This window comes from Juglans microcarpa x Juglans regia, chromosome 2D (genome assembly GCF_004785595.1).
Source record: "Juglans microcarpa x Juglans regia isolate MS1-56 chromosome 2D, Jm3101_v1.0, whole genome shotgun sequence".
Lineage (NCBI taxonomy): Eukaryota > Viridiplantae > Streptophyta > Magnoliopsida > Fagales > Juglandaceae > Juglans > Juglans microcarpa x Juglans regia.
The window spans coordinates 3,304,597-3,328,347 of record NC_054596.1 but is presented as its reverse complement, the minus strand read 5'-3'; the positions used below and the strand labels follow the sequence as shown (position 1 = coordinate 3,328,347).

General features: G+C 34.5%; 2 protein-coding genes across 3 annotated transcripts; one reads left to right on the top strand and one right to left on the bottom strand.

Annotated features, from left to right (window-relative positions):
- Positions 1–3,069: 3,069 nt before the first annotated feature.
- LOC121250193 (shaggy-related protein kinase epsilon) lies at positions 3,070–8,817 on the bottom strand. Of its 2 annotated transcripts, none has more exons than XM_041149198.1 (13): positions 8,564–8,817; positions 7,344–7,548; positions 7,151–7,243; positions 6,604–6,663; positions 6,224–6,496; positions 5,369–5,443; positions 5,239–5,295; positions 4,893–5,033; positions 4,703–4,753; positions 4,371–4,466; positions 4,200–4,283; positions 3,561–3,663; positions 3,070–3,424 (listed from the first exon to the last, which is right to left on the bottom strand). In XM_041149198.1, the coding sequence occupies exons 2-13, from the start codon at positions 7,464–7,466 to the stop codon at positions 3,342–3,344; spliced, it is 1,239 nt and encodes a 412-aa protein (XP_041005132.1). In that variant the 5' UTR covers positions 7,467–7,548; positions 8,564–8,817; the 3' UTR covers positions 3,070–3,341. The 2 variants fall into 2 exon arrangements, with proteins under 2 accessions (XP_041005132.1, XP_041005133.1); XM_041149199.1 differs by having other exon boundaries at positions 7,353–7,548.
- A 10,572-nt stretch (positions 8,818–19,389) lies between these two features.
- Positions 19,390–22,494, top strand: LOC121248531 (polygalacturonase At1g48100). The gene is made up of 7 exons (XM_041147016.1): positions 19,390–19,753; positions 19,878–20,009; positions 20,536–20,682; positions 20,809–20,835; positions 20,978–21,185; positions 21,663–21,853; positions 22,019–22,494. The coding sequence occupies exons 1-7, from the start codon at positions 19,478–19,480 to the stop codon at positions 22,406–22,408; spliced, it is 1,371 nt and encodes a 456-aa protein (XP_041002950.1). The 5' UTR covers positions 19,390–19,477; the 3' UTR covers positions 22,409–22,494.
- Positions 22,495–23,751: the final 1,257 nt, after the last annotated feature.

Below are 23,751 nucleotides of genomic sequence, written 5' to 3'. Positions count from 1 at the left end.
TAGACATTTAAGAAAATTGTGGTGTTTATTTCATTTCGAACGAAAACACATCATTTGAAAAATCTTCTTTCTATTTTAATACAACTCTATTTTTTATGTGGAGGCCTGAATCTCTTCCTACTCAACTCAATTTGTTCAAAAAGAGGGTGGTGGATAATCATTTATGCCCGATATGCTGTATGGAAGAAAAAAATGTTCTTCGTGCTTTATGGAGATGTGAGTCTACAAGAGATGTGTAGAGTCAATATTCTAAGAGGTTATAAAAATGCTTCATGCCACATACATCTTTGCTGCAATTTGTAGAAGCTTTAACACACTCATTGGAAGAGAATATTGTGCAAGAATTTGTAGTAGTGGCTAAGAAGATTTGGTGGAGGAGAATGAATAGATTTGTCTTTCATAATGAATTCTCTCACCCAAACTCCCTGGTCAAGGAACCCAATCATACCTTAGATATGATGCTAGAGGAAGAAGCAAGGAAGGACTATAGTCGACTCAAATTAGAGTGTACATTAGCTCCACCTTGACTAGATTGGTTTAAGATCAATTGGGATGGAGTTATTGACAAGATCAAATGTTTTATTAGAGTTGGTATCTATGTTAGGGATAGTGATGATCAGGTTTTGGCAACCATGAGGCTTAGAAAACACATTTTTCCTGATCCTTTACTAGCTGAGGCATTTGAAGCTTTACAAGTAATCAAGTTTGGTTTTGAACTGGGGCTTAGGCAAATCATTGTTGAGGGAGACTACCTGCAGGTGACTATTGCTATTAAGGAAAAACCTGAGCCATGGAGCAGTGCAAGTATGTATGTGAATGAGGCAAGATTTCTACTAAAAAACTCTACTAAGTGGGATGTTTATCATGTTAGGAGAAATGGTAACAAAATGGCTCACTTGTTGGTAAAAAATGTTATTTCCATTTCAGATGTAATTGTAACTGTAATATGTATGTCAATACATTTTATTTATTGCTTATTACTAATGTGGTTTTTTTCTCTTATTAATTTTTTTTTAAAGTGATAGATTCTGGAACTTATAAGGCAGTGTTAATAAAGGAAGCACGTGGGATGCTCGTGGCTTCTTTAATCTGAAAGGCTGTATATTGAACCATTGGATCTCTACATGTGGTGGCATCTGTTGATACACATATATATATATATATATATATATCTCATTTCCTTTGTAACCTTAGACGGATGAATTCATTTTGTGTAAATACGGCAGTCTAAGAGAGAGAGCAGAGAAGGGAGGCGATTCTAGGGTTTCTAGGGCTTTCTAGGGTTTGCTCTTGGAGGGAAGAAATCAGTGCGATTTCTTGTAAGTTCTGAGGGGTTTTGTAACTCTAGTGTACTGAGACTTCTCTGTGAAGTATCTTTTATAAATAAAGATCTCTGTGGCTTCTCTGAGACCATTCCTGCCATGGATGTAGACCATTAGGGTCGAACCACGTATATCGGTGTGTTCTTTCCTTATATCCTTTCATTTCCTTTTGTAGTTTATATTTATGTTATTTTCTATTATTTTTTCTTGATATCTGATATTTCTATTCTTGATGTATTTTGTGCCTCATTTTATATGTATGATTTGGTTGTGGTTGATATCAAACTGCGAGACTTGTGATAAAATTACTTTTTTGTTTGGGTGAAAAACTGATAGTTTTATAACAAAGAAACAAAAAGGTTTTATTACAAAGTTATTTTTAGTTTTCATAATATAGCTAATTTTTTCTAATAGTAACGTCGGAGTAATCCCCTCCTTGCATTTCATCTTTATTATAATGGAATGTGACTAGAGTTTTCTCCTAAAAAAAAAAAAAATTCAACTTTCTTTTTTGATCGTATTTTAATACAACTTTCCACCTTCACCAATCGTTTGTTTGTTTTTGTTTTTTTTTTTTAAATCTTCATCGATCGTTTTAGTTGGCCTCCGCTATCCAATTTTCATTGCATGTTACGTTTAAAGAGGAAAGATGATTATTTCTCTTTTAATTTAATGTCCTCAATTAGTATAATTACATATTTAATACATTCCAATCTATAAATAAATAGGATCAGCACTTATCTCTGTTCTTACGTTATAAATATAAAGCTTTTTAATTATATGAATAATAAAATAGATTATTTTAATTATATAAAAATGTCAAAGTTTAAAAAATAGAATTCTTATTTATTTTTAACTTCTATATTAATCTAGTGTGAATATTTTAAAAGATAGTTATGTTTAGCTTGTTTAGTAAATGTGTATAAAAATGTCACCCCCCCCCCCTCTTTTCTCCTCTCCGTCTCATTCATTCATTCCTCCACTTTGTATATCAATATTTTTTTTTTATTTAGTTTTGTTTTACTTTTTTTGAAGTTGAAAAAGACAAATCTATAGCTTTCTAACAACTACTGAGAGATACGCGTGACACAATCAGATTCACAGGTCGAAAATTGTCCGAAAAAAAGTGATAGTTTTGCAAAAATCACTGCACGTAGTTCTCATACGTCATCCCTTTTGGCAACTCTTCGCAGCACACGCGCTAGATTACCGAACTTGCCACCATCAGACCTTTTAGATCTGACATTTATGGCTGAAAAGAGATATTTATGTTGCCTTCATAGGCCGTCATGGATTTTGAAGTCTATTGAAGTTGGACCAAACTGTAATTCATCATTTATCGTATATATCTTATTGTTTTATAAAACAATAAAACAGTAGACTCCTCTGTGAAAATATATTAACAAAAATTACAAAGATCATGCACATTGGGCAGTACTTGCATAACTTACTCTTGTTACGAGACAGCTCCGAGCTAATTAACCGGACATTTAAGAACACGATTAAAGCACCAAACGATTACGCGTTTTACTCCTAACAGAGGCTTGAGGCGGTAGACAAATTATTTGAGAAACAATAAACAATCCATGCGAGGAGGCAAGCATTATGATAAATAGAACTTCATCTTGAAGCTTTTTTCAGCACTAAGCACCACTTTACTTCCCTCAAATGGTATGTATCTCCATGGAAGAAAGACAAAAGTCTAAAACCGAGAGAGATAGAGGGAGAGGGAGAGGGAGGGAGAGCGAGCAAGCAACTGTACATTGAGTTATTACTTTATGATTACAGACACGATCGGCTAATAATCACCCTCGAGTGTTTTACATAGTGTAATGTGTCCACAGGCAAAAGGAAAAATAACAGCATGGATAGTCAATCAAGTACTTGAAAGTTGAAAAAGTAGATATAGTAACAATCGCGGCAGCAGCACTAATTTCTGCAGAAAGCAAAGCAGGACAAACGTGATACATACAATCTTACAATCATTACATCCATTCAGCGTTTCATTCTACACTCTGTCTACAAAGCAAGGAAGGGGCATTGTTTCCGGGCATGCTCTGGTATCAGTTTGGACAAAAGCTCCAAAGTTGCTCCTTTCAGCTCTGCAAATGTGACCCATCGTTCATACCACATTATATATAACGGATTAGCTTGGTTATTTAATGCAAACGTTCCACTGAGAAGTACTGATCAAAAAGATAAAAAAAAAAATGAGGTGCAAAAAAGAGAGAGAAGAACCTTGAGGTTTGAAGTTAAAGAGAGGCGGCAAGGGGCGTCCATTAGGGAGACGGGTATTAGGATCACGAAGTTCATTAAAAAATGGGTGGACACAGGCCTCTAACTGCAAAAGATATATAACAAATGATCATTTCGATTGATAGATAGTGAACTCAAATTAGCAGCAAGTTTCTTTCGCCATGGAAGTAATGTGTGTGTGTGTGTGTGTGTGTGTGTTTCTTTCTACTGCAAATGGTAAGTAGTATATTTTAGCTCTTACATAGAATTCAAAGAGGTATAAAATGTGAGTGTAGGATCATAATCTAAAATTTAAGAAACGTGGTAGGAATTATTCATGAAAATCTCAGCAGCAGGACCCATTTTCTGAGATGGTTGCATCCCCGCGGATATGAATTTCACCTTCAAACAGCATGGGCATGGGAGGGAAATCATTTTGATTGCTCATTCAAAATGAGCACGAGATGTATAATCGAGTAGAAACCACACCCAATGGCTTTACAAGGCAAGCCATTTGAGCAGTGCAAAGGAAAGTTGCCACATAATGAACTGAACGGCTAATAGGAAAAAAAATTAATCCACAATATCAATCTTTATCCTTCACTTGCATTAGGACATAAGGAGCAAATGGGAAACACTTACGGCGGTGCACCTCAGATTTGGAGAGTACTGAAGAAGTCTTGAGACAAGATCTACTGCTTCTGGGGGCATGCGCTTGTGGAATATCTGTGTTCAAAAGAAGACTGTCAGTTGAATCTACGAGTATCATGCAAAAAATTAGCTGAGGTCGTGGAACAGAGGCCAAGGATTCACCTTATGCCAGGGGTGGGCCTTGATTTGTGGGAATTTAAACTCTGTATAGTTTGGGTTCATACATTTGATTTCCTCACGAGTTGGTGTACCAAGCACCTAATTCAAGAAAAGGATATTTGATCATGTTAAATTTAAAGTTAAATGACCACAACTTTTGAGTTCATCTACTCATAAAAATGCACCTTTCTTGAATTAGGTGTGCCAAGCACCTAATTCAAGAAAAGGATATTTGATCATGTTTAATTTAAAAAAGCTAAATGATCACAACTTTTGAGTTCATCCACTGATAAAAATGCACCTTTCTATTGCACAAAAGGCTGAGGATATCTTACCTTAATAATCTCAACTAGCTGGTCAACTCCACTTTCACCAGGAAAGAGAGGCTATAAAATTTGGGTGGCCCAAAGAAAAAAGAAAAGGAAAACAGTTTACAATTAGTCCCTGATATACATTTAGTGAGACCAAAAGGAAAAAAAGAAGTCACAGGTAGATATTAATATTTTTTTTTCTTTTGTAGAGAACCTGTCCGAGAAGCAGTTCAGCAAGAACACAACCCACAGACCAGATGTCAATTGCAGTAGTGTATTCAGTTGCTCCAAATATAAGTTCAGGTGCTCGATAATAACGGGAACAAATATATGATATATTTGGCTCACCTTTTACCTGTTCCAGATGTTAAATAAAAGAGCAAGGGATCCATCAATCAAAGAGAGGTCAGGGTAATAGTCAAGAGTGCATAAAATTAAGAAGGCCAAAAAGAGGGAAAATCATTGACATCATGGGGAAGCATATCTCCCAAACACTATGCAAATAAAAAATGGCTATACATGTGACATTATGAACTCGAGACAAAGCAACAAAATACTACCAGAACTTTTGCACTTCCGAAATCACATAGCTTGACCTGGTGAGTATGGGGGTTAACCTGCAACACAAACTTGTATTGGTAACAGGATCCATTCCCTAAAAGGAAAAATCCCCAATCTTCAAATACAAACCAGTAGATTCTGAGGCTTAATGTCCCTGTGGCATACGCCTATGCCTCCATGAATATATGCCAAAGCTCTACATATCTGCCAAAATCCAATAGGCATTAATAAATCATAGTATAGTCAGTACATGCTAATAGGTTTTCTAGTGATCATCAAATAGTCCCCGAACATAAAAAATAATAAATATGAAAAGAGACTTGATCTAGTGGCAGAATATCTCACAGGTACCTCTTAGGTTCTGTCCTCATTATCACTAAGTATAAAGTGATCTAAAATAAGGAGGAAATATATATAGATATATATATATATATATATATTGATTTTTATATTGTACCTATATGGGCATGCTCATGATTGGGACGTGTAGCAATCTTCCACAGATTTCTGCTTTAACAACCACCATGGTTCAAAGTGTGCAAAATGGATGCATATATATTAAGATGAACAGTCATGGGGAAGCCACAATTTACCTGGCTTTAACTACAGAGCAGGGGAATTTATTAAGGCAATTATGATCGTTATGTTAAGTAAAATTCACCAACTTTCTCTAATCAAACAAAAATGGTAACTGAAGAGCATCTAGAACCAAACTGAAAATATATTTAGTAGTTTTCATAGGTTAAAAAAAAAAAAACCCAAGAAAATGAGGTTTTACTCGGCGCCCCCCCCCCCCCCCCGCGCGCCGCTTTTGCCCCCAGACCTCTTACTTTAATTAACTTCTTAGCTTTCTTGCGCTGGATAATCACAAATCATTGCTAAAAATCTCATTACCAAGTAGAGCAAATATCAAGTTTAAAATGACAGCACTCTAAGCCTCCTCCCCCACATCCTAAAAAAAGAGGAAAAGGCGGCAGAGAGAACCTGATATGTATAGAGTTTGACGTATATCATGGGCATCCGCTGATTTGCCTTGCTATAGTGCTTTGCTACACGATATACTGTCTCAGGTACATATTCGAGCACCAAATTGAGATAGAGCTCATCCTTTTCGGTGGTTGAGAAGAAGCAATGTTTTAGTGACACAACATTAGGATGATCAAGAAGGCGCATTGTTTGCAATTCACGGTTCTTATATCTCTTATCCTGCAAGACCTTCTTAATTGCAACAGTTTCTCCAGTTTCTAGACACTTGGCCTGCAAATTGAAATGTGTGAAGCTTCAAATTCATAATCTTAACCAAAACCTTACCCAAAAAATCAACAATCACTATAGCAATTCAGTATTGGCAATTAAAGTATCACCTGAAACACAATACCAAATGAGCCCTGTCCTACAACACGCTCTGCCATGTAACTTATGGTCTGCGGCACACATTAGAAAAATTAAAGCAACGCAAGTATTCAACTTCCACAAATTAACGCACACACTCAACTTCCACAAATTAGTATCTGCAAAGTTTTGTCTTCATATCTGTTAGTATACACACTTGTCCAGGTTAGAGGATAAAAGTTCACATCAAATCTAAAAGCTGAATGACTGGAAAACTTGTCAGTAAGTGTATATAAATATATCTTCTAGAGAATACAGTGAATTTCACAAACAACATATAGCATCAGATCAGCATGATCTTCTCATGACAGGTTGATGCCCACAGTTATCAGTGTTGTTTCCTTTCTGATTTAGTTTCCAAGATAAAGACATTGGGTTTCATTGTCTCTTACAAGTGACCTCTTGACTACGTTAGAAAATGACTCATTTTCAGGAGGCATGCATGGTATTCTCTCTCCACCCCACTACTTAACGAGAGAGAACTGATGCGATTATGATTATGTAGTTTCACATATCTACCTGTTTGGGTTGACCATTTCGACCACCAATTGTGGTTACTATAATGTGTCCAGTTTCAGTTCCATTTCCATCTACCATTGTTGCTTCCATTTCCTACAACACAGAAACTAGCAATAAAGAAACTACATAGAGAAAATAATAATACTGACAATATACAGACAAAACATAATCTACAAATATTTGACAAGCCAACCTTTTCAACCTTTTCATCCCTGATCTTCATTTCATTGATTTCCTCAGGGAGCTTGTCAACAATCATTGCCTCGCCAGATGGTTTACCAACAGCTGAAGCAGGAGCTGTACTGGCAGTAGCCATAAATTCTGAAGAGATATGGAGGAAAGATGTTTGCAGATTCTTAAAGCAGACCAGCCACGCCAACCAATGCAAGTGTTATAACCTGAAGAAAAGTGAAAATACAACAATTCAGACATATAAAATAATATTATACCATCCTATGAGATGGGAAGGAGAATTCGTCACTGTGCTCGCTTACAACCCTTAAGAAACTTAACATGCATTACCATAGTTACGTTATCAGAAAACATTTAACTTCAGATAAAATATGTTCTTGTGCTGTTGTTATAAGCAGATACTCTAATACAACTATGTGTCATCATGTCATTATCTTGTCCATAACCCAGCTACGTCATATTCTGCTGAATTTATTTCATAAAAGCATGCAGATGTATAGTCCAGAAATCTGTAAATAATACATAAATTTCTATATGATTAAAATAACCACATTCTTCTTTTCTGGATGTATATCTAACCCTATTCTCCATCTCATTGTACATCTAAAGATTTTGGTGTAACTATTCATGTGTCACTGTTCCGACAGAATTAATGAACTAGAATGTATGCTTCTACCACACTAACGAGACTCTAATACTTGTTTTTTTTACCTTTTAAATCCAACATAGACTAGAATACATAGATTTCAGAACTTCTCTTAGCGAGATCACTGAGTATTATGTCAATCGCATCCCTAATCTTGTGCATTTCAATATAACTTAGAAACTTATAAGACAGTCAAAATGCCGAATCTGTAACTATGAAATCTGCTTAAGTCGAAACAAAAGGAAAAAAGAACTACTCATCAAACAAAAAAGGAAATAAGAACTTATTGTAACCTAAAACTAAAAAAGGGAAATAAACATTCTTCGTACATTAAAAAAAAAAAAAAAAAAAAAAAAAAGCCTAAAAGCTCCATTTGGTTAATGAGAAAATATGGGAAAAAAAAGTGGAATTTTTTTTTCAAAGTGTAGATTTTTTAACTGCGCTAAACCAAGCTTAAAAGCAACTAGAAATCTCAGCTTAGCCTACAAGTAAAACCAACAAAAACCCTTTTCTTCTACTTCCAGTCTTTCATCTTCCTAGAAACCAAACAGATGTTAAAAAGAATCGAAGTGTACCTGAGCTTTGAAGTCATGTGAAGCTGTAAATCCCTCACATTTTACAATTTCCTCGATCCAAATGTTTGTGTGCGCGTGAGAGAGAGAGAGAGAGAGAGAGAGAGAGTCTTGCAGAGAAGAAAAACCGATCCAATTTTCTTCGCAGCTTCAGAGGGATTTCTTACAGGCTTTGACTAAAGAGAGAGTGTGTTGGAGTCTTTGGATGCCCTTGTCCTGCGTTTTGTCCGATGACTCTGACCGGGCAGTGCGGAACCCAACTGGATTTTATCAATCTCAGTTAAGAGTCAGTTTTCAAGTCCGTACTTTCGGAAACTAGTTTGACACGTGGTAGTTAGTGGTTGGATAAGTTAGAGACTGACGTCTTGGTCGTCACCTTGCTTCGAAGTTCGAAGACATGGGATCCATTGAACTTTAATCACACATTAAATTCTTGGGCATTTGGGTATCCAATCCAAGTTGGCCCATTATGATTCCGAGCTGGGCCGACTCAATTCCCTTAGTTGGATTAGTCTAACGTTCGTGATGAGATAATAAAGTGCGAAGAAAAAGGTTGGGAGGAAAAGAACAAAGAGAGAAAAGAGAAAAGAATCACGAAATTGTTGTTTTTAATGCAATCAATCCCATGTGCACCTGTTGGAGTCATGGGCATGGCTAGAAATAGACGATAAATTAGTAGATTTTGCCTATGAGACATGTTATGTATTAGTTATTATTCACTCTCAGATTTCACACGATCACACTTATAATTTTTTTTTTTTGACAAAACCTTACAACTGGTTCAACTATTAATATTCAAATAACAGTCCTCCAATAACTTATTGACACGTAATTCTTCTATTTTATCTCTTATACTCCTTATTATAGTGGGAAAAAAAAATTTCTTCACGCTAGTTGTCATCTCCTTGCCTTCTCCATCTTCCACCAAAGCCCACATCCCGATCTAGAACCAACCCAAACCAATGACCTCGCGGTGTGAAGGAGCTCGGCCTCACGGTGCAAAGGAGCTCGACCTCAAGTTGTGATGGAGTTCGACCTCATGATGCGAAGGGGCTCGACCTGCATTTTTATCATCGAGCGTGTTTCTTCATCATAACGACGTCGAATTCGATTATTTTGCAAAAGCTTTTGATCACAATGATGTCGAGTCAATTATTTTGTAAAAGCTGTCGATTTTCTTTCTTTCTTTGCTTCTGTATAGATTGTTTCTTTGCATATGTATAGATTGTTGGCTTGTTAACTTCCGAACCTTTTTTTTTTTTTTTTTTGTGAAACTTGTTTAAGAGCCCACCACACCTTTCTCGTCCTCCATGGCTACCTAGTGGCCAGTTTGATACAAAGACAGATGGGCTTGTTAATCAGGTGAGTCATTCTTAATTTGTATCCTATGAAATTTCTTACATGTCTAAGTCTCATCGGATAATTGTTAAACCCATAACTACAGATGAGTTGTTCTTAAGAGGAATTGTTTTTTTTTTTTTTTATTTCATAAGGTGTGGAGCTGTTTTTTATATAGTATTGAGTGTGAGATAATAAATAGTAGCTGATAAAAATAATTTTTCTTTATCTATATTAATGTCACACATTTTTTGTAACATGAATTAATTATTTATGGTGGGAAAAAAATGATGAAATTCATACTAAATCAACCTCAACAATAATAACGAATAATTATTATTTGTTTATTAAAACGGGACAACGTCTAGGGATTGCAGATAAATGAGAATCTATAAATATAAAATATACAAAGAGGAGCATATGACCGAAAATCTGCATCCAATTCAACCACGCATGTGATGCAGATCACTATTATCACGAGGAAATGGAAAACAACATGCGACGGTGATTGATTATCATTTTTGTCTTTTTTTTTTTTTCTCTCTCAAAAAAACAATGCCTCCCTTTCAAGTTGTCGAGATAATAAAGGACGATGACAAATTTATTTTTTGTTTTATTCTGGTTAAATTAAAGAAAATTTTATATTCATTATCTATACACTATATATTTAATAAAGAAAAAAATTATGTGTGATGTATAGTGTAGAGATATTGACGAGGAATAATGCTACATACAATCCCATTTTAAGAACTGCAATGCAAGTTTAGGCAATTTTTATTTAAAATTTTTTAAAATTATAAAAATATACCTCTTAAAATGATTTTTTCCCCATTTAATAAAGGATATGTATATACAGTCTCCATGTGGGGACTATGAATAGAATTTCTCATTGATAATTGATGAGTATACTTTTTCTTTCAAAAATTTTATATGCAGTCATTTTTTTATACTTCTTGTGTACTACATTAGGTGATTGGTTGCATCACTTTTTTAATATAAAATAATTATTTTGATCAATTACATCAATGAAGTATGCAAAGAATACCCAAAAATGATTTATGTAATAGAAATCTTTTTTCTTGTCAATTGGTACAAAAATTTGGATCTTTGAAGGGGGATTTGCGCCCTAGAGAGAGAAGAAAAACTAGGATGAAACTAACAATATTAATTTAGACGGCTTAGCTTGCTAGTTGAGGTAGGCAAAATGTTAATTTCAATCAAATCCGGAAGATCATATCAAGGAAATTAAGTTGATAATTATGAAATTATTAATGACCCAAATCGGATACGTGACAATAATTCAAAGTCACATGCGTAACAGATTGAGTCTAGCTAGATATATATATTAATAATTAATTACGATTAGGGATGAATAAAAGGCGAGCTAGGGAGGATCAGGAAATCTTTGAATTTGTTACGTACGAAGCGACAAACCTGGCCTGATCTAATTAATTTCCTGAAGCTGACCTCATCAAAATGATAAAGGGTTTTGTCTCCTTGATTAAATCAACGATATATCATATATGGCGTCGGTGCATGAACGTACGTAGCTAGAGAGCTAGCTAGCCCCGGCCTGATGGTCAGTCATGATCAGTGGATCAGTAGTACTGCAAAGAACATGGCGTGATCAGTGTAACTTTGCAATCACGGATATATATTATATATATATATATAGATTTATATAAGTCCTCTATTTTCAAACATTGCGTCTAATTCAATTCTCTATTTTCAGCAATATTGCATGCACATGATTAATTAATAGATCAAGGTCATGGCTGCACAGTACCAATTATAAAACTCGATCATTTAGAAAAATAATGTCCAAGCTTGTGCACGAGTACACATGACATGATGATAGATATTAAATAATTACATATATATATAATATATAGTGGAATTAATTTCATTGGAACTTTGAACACCTGATCTCTCTCTGATCTCTCAGTCTAATATATAGAAATTTGCCGTGAAAGGTGAGTGAATTGAAAACCCCCAAAAAAAGTGATATTTGCACGTACGTACACGACAAGATAAGGTTAGAGAAAAGAAAAAGAAGCAAAGAATTATTGCATGCATTTTGTATTAATACTACTGTATGGAGGCCAATCCCTGAAGGCATGGCACGATATATGGGGCAACTGATTTAACGGTTTTCTTTTATAAATTAGAGAATGATAAGATCAGGCCATTCACATGTAAGTATCACTTTCACAAATAGAATATATTAAGGATCCCCACATTCTAGATCGTTAATTACTTTTATTTTATGTCCACACACACATATATACTTAGGAGTAGTTTGGATTTAGAGATGAGTTGAAATGATTTGTAAATAGTAAACTAAAAATTTAATTATTTATTATATTTTATGTAGAAATTTTGGAAAGTTATTTTAAGATTTGAAAATATTGAATTGTTTATTATATTTTGTGTGAGAATTTGAGAAAGTTGTAATGATGAGGTGATATGAGTTGAGATAGATTTTGAATGCAAACGAGACTTAAAAGAAAACTGTTTATTTGTAGTAAGTTATTTTCCTGCAAAAATGACTATTTCTTATTAAAATAAATATATTTTCATCACAAATAATCTATCTTAAATATATATATATTTTTTTATAGTATATGTGTATTGGTCTTGCTTGTTTCTAATTTGCCGGTTTTAATGGCTTTTCAAGCATACTTTTGATCAATTTATTGGGACATTCGTAGGTATACTTTTTGTTTGTTCCATTTTCTTTATTCTTCTCGTAGGACATGGCCCATGATCATGTTCATGAGAACATTTGAGAGTCGACGCAATGACCTAGAAAGATGGCCGTTGTCAATTCAGCAATGTTGGGCTGCATGATTTTAGGATTTGTCGAGCTTTAATTTAGGACCTATCAGGAGATGGATGACTCGTGGTTGTGTATGCATGACGTGGTAATTAGAACCCTACTTAATTGGTTAAATTAATAATTAATGGCTCAACAATCATTAATTAAGCAAGCAAGCTGCAGCCAACCCGAATCTATCATGCATAAAGTAGTACTGCATGCATGTATCATGATACGAACATGCGTGTCATGTATTGCATTTCAAGTCAAATTTATTGTATAAAAAAAATAAAGAATAACCTTTTTAATATATTTATATTTAAATGATTATTTATTTTCAAAATTAGGTTAATTAATTAGGAATTATCAATTTTCTCAATATTATACGCATTTAATTTGTAAATTGTCGATGTAACTAACTATATATTGATCGTTAATTTTCCGCTTGTTTTTGCTGCGCTTAATTTGTTAACCGTACGCACGTGTCGGTGTCATGTGCCTCTGTTTTTTATTAATAAAAACAATCTAATCAAGTAGTACAATGATCTCTCGTACGTAGGTGCATGCCATGATTCGGAAAAATAACCAACAACATTAATTAGATCAATCAGTCGTGCTAATATATGGTCACTTTTTTACTTAATTATATGTACTCATATTTTGAATGCAACAAGATCGTACACATGATTATGTGTTATGAAAATGATACATATTATAATAGATCATGCATACAGTGATACACCCTCATGATGCGATATTTGACGGGGGCAAAGTGAAATTCAGTGTGGATGAGATGTTCCCATGACAATATGAGCAATCATACAAACACTAATACATCAGATCTTGTGATCAAAATTCTCTAATTAAAACATCGTGTTTAGACTTCAATATCATTAGAATGAGTAACCTTAAAACAAACACACATGATCAACAGTGAGTGCCACGATGATAGATTATTGATCATAAGAATGCTTATATTTTTTAAGTGCAATGTTAAATCCACATGATATCATGATCCACTACAACAAATATGGTTTTTTTCCTCGAATTTTATTTTCAAGATACATGATCAAAGTAAATAGTAAGCTGATGACACGAAAACTATTCGTGGGAAAAAAACAAGCTTTTTGTCACGAGATAACGTTGGCAAGTAAAACTTTGTGAGAAAACAATTTTTTTCCACGAAATAAACACATTTTACAGTGATTAAAACTCGTAGCAAATAAACTTACCAAAAATATCATTCTTTCGTGGGTTATTAGTTCTTGCCACAAGGTCATCAATTTTTTGCGGCGACATTTTCTCGCCGCAAATAGTCTTAACCAGATTTAAATTGCTCTCGTGGGTAATGAGTCTTTGCAACGAGATTATTATTTTTGTCGGCGACTTTTTGTAGCCACAAATAGACCAACATTTTTAATTCTGCGTTCTTAGTATTTACGGCGATATAAAGTCACCGCAAATACTAATAAAATTAAATCCCCCGCTCCATTCTCCCCCCCCAAAACACTCCAACGACTCTCTCTCTCTCTCTCTCTCTCTCTCTGCAACTATCAAGCCTTTCCTCCTTGATGCGCCACCGTGAATGGCTCCCCTTGTCGTCAAGCCACCGTGAGTCTTCCTTCTCAGCCCCTCGCCCTCTCGCCGACTCTCTCTCTCTCCCTCTCGGATCGCAGCAGATCTGTGCCCCTCCGCCGTCTTCAGCCATGGCCATCGCGTCCCTTAGCTGCCCTATGGTTCCGTTAGTCACCAACTGTTGCTCCACCCTAGCTCCTGTATCTCTCTCCCTCGCACGGTCTCTCTCGTGGGTCTCCAAAGCACACCCCCCCATGGTTGTCTTATTACAGTGGCCTTCCCCGCCACCGCGAGCCACCATCTCTGCCTCCAACCAAGACGCAACACCACCATGAGCAACCCATGGACACAGGAGCACCTCCCGCACGCCTCCTTCGCTGTCCAACTCTTATGCATGGTAAAAATCCTACATTTGTGTCTCAAGTGCATTATTTTAGTGTATATAGACGTGTATGGTGTGGTGTTGAGGGCTTAGGCAGATTTGTATCTATGTAAATTTACTATTTCAAATGTTTTCAACTAAATTGCACCTCACAAGGTTTCGAGTCTGCTCTGAAAATGGTTTTATGCTAGTCGTGGATAAAAAGAAAGCTGAGGAGATGAAAGCACTTCTAAGATCCAAAGTTAAGATCGTGCGATGTCACTTGTTTTTCATTTTTATGGTCAGATATTAACAATGGGTAGATTATGAATAATTCTTCACATTGGGGATGAACTGACAACTGTGGTAATTTGGTGGTCATACTGAAAATTGAGTGGTATATTTTCTGGAATTCGGTCTTGATTTTGATATCACTTTATGGCAGAAAATTTTCAAAATGATGGTTTTATGACTGATGGTGCGTATGATTTTGAAAGAGCAACAATAGGTAGTTCAAGAGGCCTTTTCATCGCATCTCGATGGTTGCTTCTTAGGGCATAACAATAGGTTGTTACCTTTGCTTCTGATCACATTAGTTCTAAGAGCCTCATAATTACCCTTGTAGTGATGACATTTATTGGAATGCCTTCAGACTTTTAAGCTTTTAGTTTTCACTAGCACTTGTTGTTGCTTGCCTTGTGTAGCAATTTTCATTCTTGTCCTTTGAGGCTGAGATACTTAGGCGAATAATATCTCTTGGAGTATTGATAAACAATGAGAAATGCTGAAGAAAACAATGTGTTGGATGGTTATCCTGACTTGTTCAATACGTGGGGGACCTTAAGGCTTTTTTTTCAATACTCTTTACCTTTGGATGTTGTCTTGACTTGTTTTACAACTTCTCAGTTTCAGGATTTTTTGGGTTTTTTTTTTTAATCTTTTACTATTTTTGTTCAGGTCTTTCTCTTGTTTAAAGCTCTTAGTTTTTTTTTTTTTTTTTGTTCATGTTACATGGTTATGCTTTTTCTAGACCATTTTAATTTTAATTTGGGTCTGAATTCTGATGTTTCTAATGCTATAACATGAACATGTGGAAGAACCAGAAGTTGTTTTTCCCTATCTTTGAACTCCAGTAACTGTTGTTTGGACATTTAGGCTATAAAACTAGACCATAAATGATATAGGAGCTGGTTCAATCTGGATTTGTGGAATTCATTTGGTTTTAGTTTTTTTATTCTTAAGCATATACTATAGTGCAATTAGTTTTTAATATGTAATAGGTTACATGCATTTGAAAAGGATGTTTTATTATAAAATAAAACTTACCATCTAAAATTGATGCAGGTGTTTCCCAATTTCAATTCAGATTGAGCTTTTAATGTATGTAATAAGTGGGTATGCAATAAGTGGGTATGCAGTAAGCTAACTTGGAGGCTTACTTTTGTGACATTTTATTCGATTTTCATTCTCAAGTTTGGTTCAAAACTCATTTTTTTAATATTTCTTTTGAGAATTCTTGTTATTATTATTATCTTTAATCTTTTTGTGGTTTTATTATCACATTATTTGGGTGTTTTGTTATCATGTTTTGTGACATTCTTCTATCAATCTTATAATTCATGGGTCTTCTCCCCTTTCATGTTCACCATTTTTTTAAGGTGTGTTTGAAGTTTATCATCTTGGTTTTCTGATTGGAATTTTATTGTCTTGTACAGTTTGGATATTTCTCGTTTGGTGGAAGCACGATTATTTGCATTTTCCAAAAGGTTGGTAAAAAAATGCTTGAGTTTAAAGTTTAAAGTTTTGTAAGTGGTATAAGTTCCTCTATTTACTTTCATTTTTAGTTCCTTAGGAACCAACCCAACTTTTTGAGACATTTGATATATTAGTCATTGGTACTAAGTTTTTCATTTTTAGAACCATACTCAAGTTAGTACATGAATGGGCAAAAAAAAAAAAAAAAAAAAAAAAAGAGAAAAAATAGTTTTATCTCAGTCTTATGAACAGTTCCTGAGTTATTAGTTGTTTGTATACATGAACTTGATATGTACCTCAGTCTCAAATATTTTTCAGCATTTGATCAAAGTTTTTGCACTTATGGCGTATTTTTTTCATTGCAAATTAGTTTTAGTTGGTAATTATTTGCATTGAAGTCTGTATTATTTGGCATTGTTCTTTTCTCTATGCTTCTATTTCTTCAATATTGAGTTCCATTTTATTTTCTATTTAGGGCTACACCAGTGACAAAAAGAACTTGCAACTTTATTTTCAAATTGAGCTTGATGTTGGGATGGACTCGATCAAAGTGAAAGCTTTGATAGACCTTTTTAATGAAATTGTGGAAGAACCACTTTTCAATCAGTTGAGGTGATTTTATTTGATGCTGAAAGTAGGAGTATTTTTTTCTTTTCTGGTTTTGAGGGATGAAGCTTTATGTATTTGGTTTTTGAATTGCCAGAAACTGAGCTGAACAGCAGGCAGTAGCCAATCTTCTGAGTGCATACTTAGCATATTCAAGTTCATTCCTTGTACATACTTAGCATATTTAGTTATTTACTAGTGTACTATAGCATATTTAGTTATTTACTAGTGTACTAATTATATGTTCCAACATGTTTGTTGAGAAGTTACATCATATACTTGGTTGCCCGCAGCATTTTGGTGGCCTCTAGTGACAGATAGTGTACTAATTCTAAGATGTTTTCATTCTCAAGCTTGGCTTATATGGATTTTTTGGTTTTAGTTTTTTTATTCTTAAGCATTTTCTTGAGTGTATTATGCATGAACAATGGGTTGTGTAATGGATTTAGGTTGGGCTCAAGTGATAAATGAATTAAAATTCCTTTGGGGCAGCAAGCATGCTATATGTTTTTGGTTTGTTGGTTAGGCGATAGCCTATTTGGATTGCAATGGAGTGAATGGAATGAAATGGCTTCACTTGTGTTGTTGGAGTGATAAATAATTATTGTTGCCTTTGTCTTGTTGAGAATTAATGAACTACCACAATAACACATTTTCGTGCCATTCTATTAATCTTCCAACATACTTTTGAATTTAATTAATTGTTTTAATTTATTAGATCTTAACATTACTGGACCTTTTCTTTCTTACGATTTAGGGTGTGGGGCACAATGATAAGAAAGTTCTTTTTGTTGTAGCTACTTTTCCTATCTCAAGCTTACGGGCAGTTTCACCACCAACCATCCGAGACATTCTTAGCCCCTAGAGTTTTGGTATAACCTCTATTTCCCTATCTCTTAGATTAATAAGCACACTTGATTAAATGATCTTGTATTTGAATGTTTGGACATAGACAAGTTGTGTTATATTGGGTTGGAATTGATTTGAGCCATGAATTAAGCTTATAAATCTTTATGATTGTGTTTGGGGTTGGTGTATAAATAATATGAGCAGATTTATACATTGAATATGTTGGTTTCAATGAACCAAGAAAAATGATGTGAATGTTGGGAATTGTGTGGAGCCATGAATGAAGCTTATTAAAATTTTAAAATTTGTAATTGTGTTGGATTGATGTAGATGGGCAACAAATATGTTAGTAAGTTTTGTAATTGATAAATTGAGTATGTGTATGGGTGGCAAATATGTTAGACTTTACTTAAATGCAATGGTGTATGGATTTGAATTTACATGAGGAACTTGAAGTCCAAGAATTGGACAGATTTGATTATGTTGAGTGGGCTATGTATGCATGAACAATGGATTGTGTGATGGGGCTTAGTTTAGGAAACTTATACATTTTTTCATTGATTAATTAAATTAAAGTTAGTTTAATTATAAACAAATTGTAATTAAATGTAGTTGTTTGGGTTATATAGTTATAATCTGTCATTGGTTCGGATATAATAATTATAGCCTATATTAGACTATTTGTTATGGTTATTTTTGGCTCAGACTCATTTTTTTATTTGACAATTTTTTTTTGAAATCTCTTAGCATTTCCCGCTAATAAAACTCGTGGCAAAAGCTTTTTTTCTTTTTGCTGGAAGTAATTATTTCCCACGATAAAATTTTATCATAAATAAGTATTTCCGACAAAATACTTTGTGGAAAATATATATTTTCCAGGAAAGTATTTTATCGGAAATACCAAAGATCATTTTTTTCCACGGAAATGTGTCGTGGGTGAACACTTTGTGCCACAGCCTATTTCCATGGAGAATGATGTTATTTCTCATCACATTATATCAAATGAGACCTTATTTGTCACGAAGAAAAAAAGTTTTAATCACCACGTTCAAATGTCGTGGGAAAGAAGACTTTTCCTATGAACTTGTGGTTTGGTAGAAAAATACTTTTTCTCCACCTATTATATGTCACGAGTCTCCCACAGAATAAATTGGTAGAAAAAAAAATTTTTCCGCTAAAGATATACTTTTTTACACGACTATCACTCTTGAAAAAAATCCACATTTGTTGTAGTGTGAGCACGTACTGTTCTAACTTGTAATTTGCCGTTTACAAGTTTATTTATTTATATTTTCGACATAACGTATCAACCGCGTGTACGTGGGCTAATATATAAAAGAATATATAATCAGAATGATTGTGCTTCCAACTTGTATTGTCAACTTGTATGTGCAGTGCAAAAAAACTATATATTCCACTGCACATACATACATACATACATACATATATATATATATATATACACTTCATGTCGTGTGCATAGTGCCACAAGCATTCTACCTATAAGTACAGCCCCGGGCAACTTGTCAAACTACTTCATTAACCATATAAACTTTATTCAAGTATTTGCATCCCCTCTGATCCCTCTCTCCATCTCTCTCTCTCTCTCTGGAAAATGATCATGAGTAGTTTGAATCTAAAAGATCTTACATTGATAATTTTTATTGCCTTTTGTGTCTGGTCTTCAAGCTATGAAACTTGCTGCGCCAGAGAAGGCAAGCAATGGAGGCGAAGCAAAACTCATGTCCCAGCCACTGCGCTTGTAAAGAAACCAAAATTAGGTCATGGCCGCAACCAGCACGGCGCAGCTGGTCGTAGTCTCTTGAGCTCTGCCATCTTCAATGTCTTGGACTATGGTGCTAAAGGCGATGGACGTGTCGATGACACAAAGGTGACCTTATCTTATAATAATTAATTACGCTTTCTCATTTTGCTTCGTGCATGGTTCAATATTAACAATAATAATATCATATATATTGCTAATTATTTCTTATAATATTAATGTACTGAGGCAGGCATTTGGAGAAGCGTGGGCAGCAGCTTGCAAGGTGGAGGCATCAACAGTGGTTGTTCCAGCTGGGTCTGTTTTCCTCGTTGCACCAATCTCTTTTTCTGGAGCTACTTGTCAATCAAACATTGTATTTCAGGTGAATTACATATTATCTTGATCATATGACTATTCTTCTAAGAATAATGCTACATATAATCATAGAATGTACAAGCAGTACATAATCACTTTGAAAAAAAGTAAGGTATATTATTAAAAAATTAATTTTTTTATGTAGATCCCGTATTTACTCACTTTTTAAAAAAAAATTACTCAAAATTTACTCATTCTAGAGCTATAAATATAATTTCTCTTTTTCTAATTACACTCCAAATAATATGAACAGCATCGATCCCACATATATGTTATAAGTCGCCTTCAAAGCGCAAAGGTCGCAACCAAAAGTCAGTGCATGCACATAATAATTAATTAAATAATAATAATTAAAAAGACAAAAAATCACCCAGAAAGTTACTTTAATTAGCAGCCTCTACAAAAACATGCCGAGGGTGTAGCCCCGAAAATATGCGCAAAAATTTGTTGACACGTTCACATATATATTATATTGTACGTACGTGTGCCGGCTAGGCTGATTTATCAAATATATACAAATATTTATCATGCAGTTGGATGGAAAAATCATAGCCCCTACAAGCTCTAAACCTTGGGGTTCAGGTCTCCTACAATGGCTAGAATTTACAAAGCTGAAAGGGATTACCATCAAAGGTAAAGGTATCATTGACGGACAAGGTTCAGTTTGGTGGGATGACTCGGTAAGTCCATCGCTCGCAACTTTATGTCAAGTCAAACAATTAAGGCCATTTGCTTTTTCCAAGTTATAAGAAGTCATAATTGCCACTTCTAAATTCTAATATTCCATGCATTCAAATCTTGTGTAGGGGAAAATGCCTAGCACCAAGCCCACGGTAATTAATCTTGTATATATATATATATATATATATATATATATATAGGTTCCTCATTTTTCTTAAATATGACAATGATTTCTCATAAAATGAAGAATCTTTATAATTTGTTTTGGTATTTTGGTATATAACATATACGCAGGCCCTGAGGTTTTATGGAAGCACCGGAGTTACGGTCACCGGCATAACAATTCAAAACAGTCCTCAGACCCACCTCAAATTCGACAGCTGCACGACCGTTCAGGTTTCCGACATAAATGTGTCATCCCCCGGTGACAGCCCCAATACAGATGGAATCCACCTGCAAAACTCCCAAGATGTGGTCATTTACAGCACCAATCTTGCATGTGGTAATTCCAAAAATCCATGTAGCTCTAGGCCTACTAAGTTTTATCTTTTCTCAATGTCATGGACACTATAAATGAGCAGATTCTGGCTCTACACTGATCGGGCCGGGACAACAAGGCTTGGTTAGGAACAAAAAGAAAGTTCTGCATTCAAACAGGAGATTAAACTTGACCTAGTCCAGCTCTGGCCTAATTAATTATAAAGAAGGAAACGAGAGAGAGAGAACTTGAATTCATATAAAGTAATTAATTAAGAGCAATATCATGTCAAAGTACAGTACGTATCAGACTTGGATATGATACATAATTATGTCTTTGCATGAGTCGGACCTAGCTTATATATACTAAGGCCATGGCGTTATCCGCGTGACGGTTAGATCAGTTTTACAAAAACGAGAAACTCGATCGTATATCATGCATGTTATTTGAGACTATAAAAGCTAGCTAGACTTGTTAACGATCGATCGTATTCTATTACAGGAGATGACTGTGTGTCCATCCAAACTGGATGCTCAAATATATACATACACAATGTCAATTGTGGACCTGGACATGGAATCAGCCTAGGAGGGCTTGGAAAGGACAATACTAAAGCTTGTGTGTCAAATGTCACTGTTCGAGACGTCAAACTACATAATACGTTGACCGGGGTTAGAATAAAGACTTGGCAGGTATTATATATATATAATATTCATGTGCTGCATCATGTCTGGCTATATAGATATTGGGTTAAATGCCTTTTTCCATACATTGCAAAAGCTAAAACTAGCTAGATCTAGTACGTACGTAGCACTAGGCTAAGAGTTATCATGATTTTGCCAATAATGATATCGCAGGGAGGATCGGGCTCGGTACGAGGAATCATGTTCTCCAACATTCAAGTTTCTGAAGTCAAAACTCCTATAATGATTGACCAATTTTACTGTGACAAGAGCAAATGCAAGAACGAGACATCGGCTGTGGCAGTATCTGGCATTGACTACGTAAATATAAGAGGAACCTTCACCGCAAAACCCGTGCATTTTGCATGCAGTGACAGCGTGCCATGCACTGGAGTCTCTCTCACTACCATTGAGCTCGAAGCTGCCCAAGGAAGCGGTTTTTATGAACCTTTCTGCTGGGAAACATATGGAGAGCTAAAAACTGCAACTGTTCCTCCAATTGACTGTTTGCGGTCAGGCAAGCCATCGAGCAAGAGTGTTCAGTCTAACCCTGATTCTTGCTGAGATTAGCCTAATAATACTTATTATAAGGACAGACGATGTAATATTATCTTCTCTAGAGATAATGCATGCATGGTGGTTTCTGATCATGATACCTCATTATGTACACTTTTTCTTTTCTTTTTTTAATTTTCCCCCAAATTATCAAAAGGGAATAATAGTAGGCCAGCCACTAGAGAGCGATGGGACGTGGGTCATGGTCCAGTCCGCCTAATTAAGCAAGCTATGAAAATATATATGAATGAGACATCGAGAATACAACAAAGTTATTGTCCTCGATTACCAATTACTTCTTGAATGATTAGATCGAGTGCAAAATCACATAATTAAGAACTGAATGACTATGACTGCACTGGTTTTTTTTTTTTTTTTAAATGTATCAATGTGGAGGATTTGACCCCTTCTTCCCGGAAAATGATGCATCCACCGATCGAGATGCATTCCGATAAAATCATTCATTCTTCTTTTATTTTTTTAATTTAATTATTAAGAAAGTGTTTTTAAATGAGTTTGTGATTTAAAAAAAAAAATGTTTAAAGTGATTTAAAAAATACTTAAAAAAACACGAAATTAAAAAAAAAAAAAAAAAAAAACATTTTGCACTCTTGCAGTAACAACTGTTGGGAATAGTACCCTTTCCTCCCTCAAAGTTTTATGGGCAGTGCTAGGTCCACCGAGAGGTGTCCCGAGACTGCCCACCAATAATAAGTGTATTTTGTACTTTTTTTTTTATTATTTTTTGCATGATTTTTTTTCAAACATTTTTTAAATGATCACTTTAATCATTTTTAAAAATTAAAAAAATTACAAATTCATTTAAAAATACATCATCATTCAGTTAAAAAAAATGGTCAGAATCAATAGAAATCATCGGGAGAATGTTTAGGTGGGTTTAGTGCAAATCAACAATGACGACGTTGCTTGTAGAGAAATGCTTGAAATTCCGAAAATGGATGTAAAGATTTTTACTGATTTTTTTTTATTTAATAATTAAAGAAGTGTTTTTTTAAAAATATTGTAAATTTTTTATTTTTTTTAAATGTTTATATGAAAAAAATACAAAGAAAAATGAAAAAATAAAATGCATCATTCGGGACATCTTTAGGGACAAATTTTCGATGGGTCTAGCACCACTCTTGTTTGTAGGACGCTGATAGACAAACCGATGAAGGCTCGATAAAACCTGACAAATTCACCTTTTTTTTTTTCTCTTTTTTTTAATCATTTTTATATATATTTAAATATTTTTAAAAAATAAAAAATACCAAATCACTAATAATTACTTCCTTAATCATTAAGTAAAAAAACAAAAAAAGTCAATCAATTACTTTTATCGATCAAATTAT

What these genes read in the sequence shown, in the direction of transcription:
- LOC121250193 (XM_041149198.1), bottom strand. Translation starts at nt 7,466, where the DNA reads ATGGCTACTGCCAGTACAGCTCCTGCTTCAGCTGTTGGTAAACCATCT. An exon ending in TTAAGCCTCAGAATCTACTG is followed by an intron (nt 5,296 to 5,368) that starts GTTTGTATTTGA and finishes TTTGTGTTGCAG; the next exon opens with GTTAACCCCCATACTCACCA. An exon ending in CTGAACTGCTTCTCGGACAG is followed by an intron (nt 4,754 to 4,892) that starts GTTCTCTACAAA and finishes CAAATTTTATAG; the next exon opens with CCTCTCTTTCCTGGTGAAAG.
- LOC121248531 (XM_041147016.1), top strand. Translation starts at nt 19,478, where the DNA reads ATGATCATGAGTAGTTTGAATCTAAAAGATCTTACATTGATAATTTTT. An exon ending in GACGTGTCGATGACACAAAG is followed by an intron (nt 19,754 to 19,877) that starts GTGACCTTATCT and finishes GTACTGAGGCAG; the next exon opens with GCATTTGGAGAAGCGTGGGC. An exon ending in TGCCTAGCACCAAGCCCACG is followed by an intron (nt 20,836 to 20,977) that starts GTAATTAATCTT and finishes ACATATACGCAG; the next exon opens with GCCCTGAGGTTTTATGGAAG.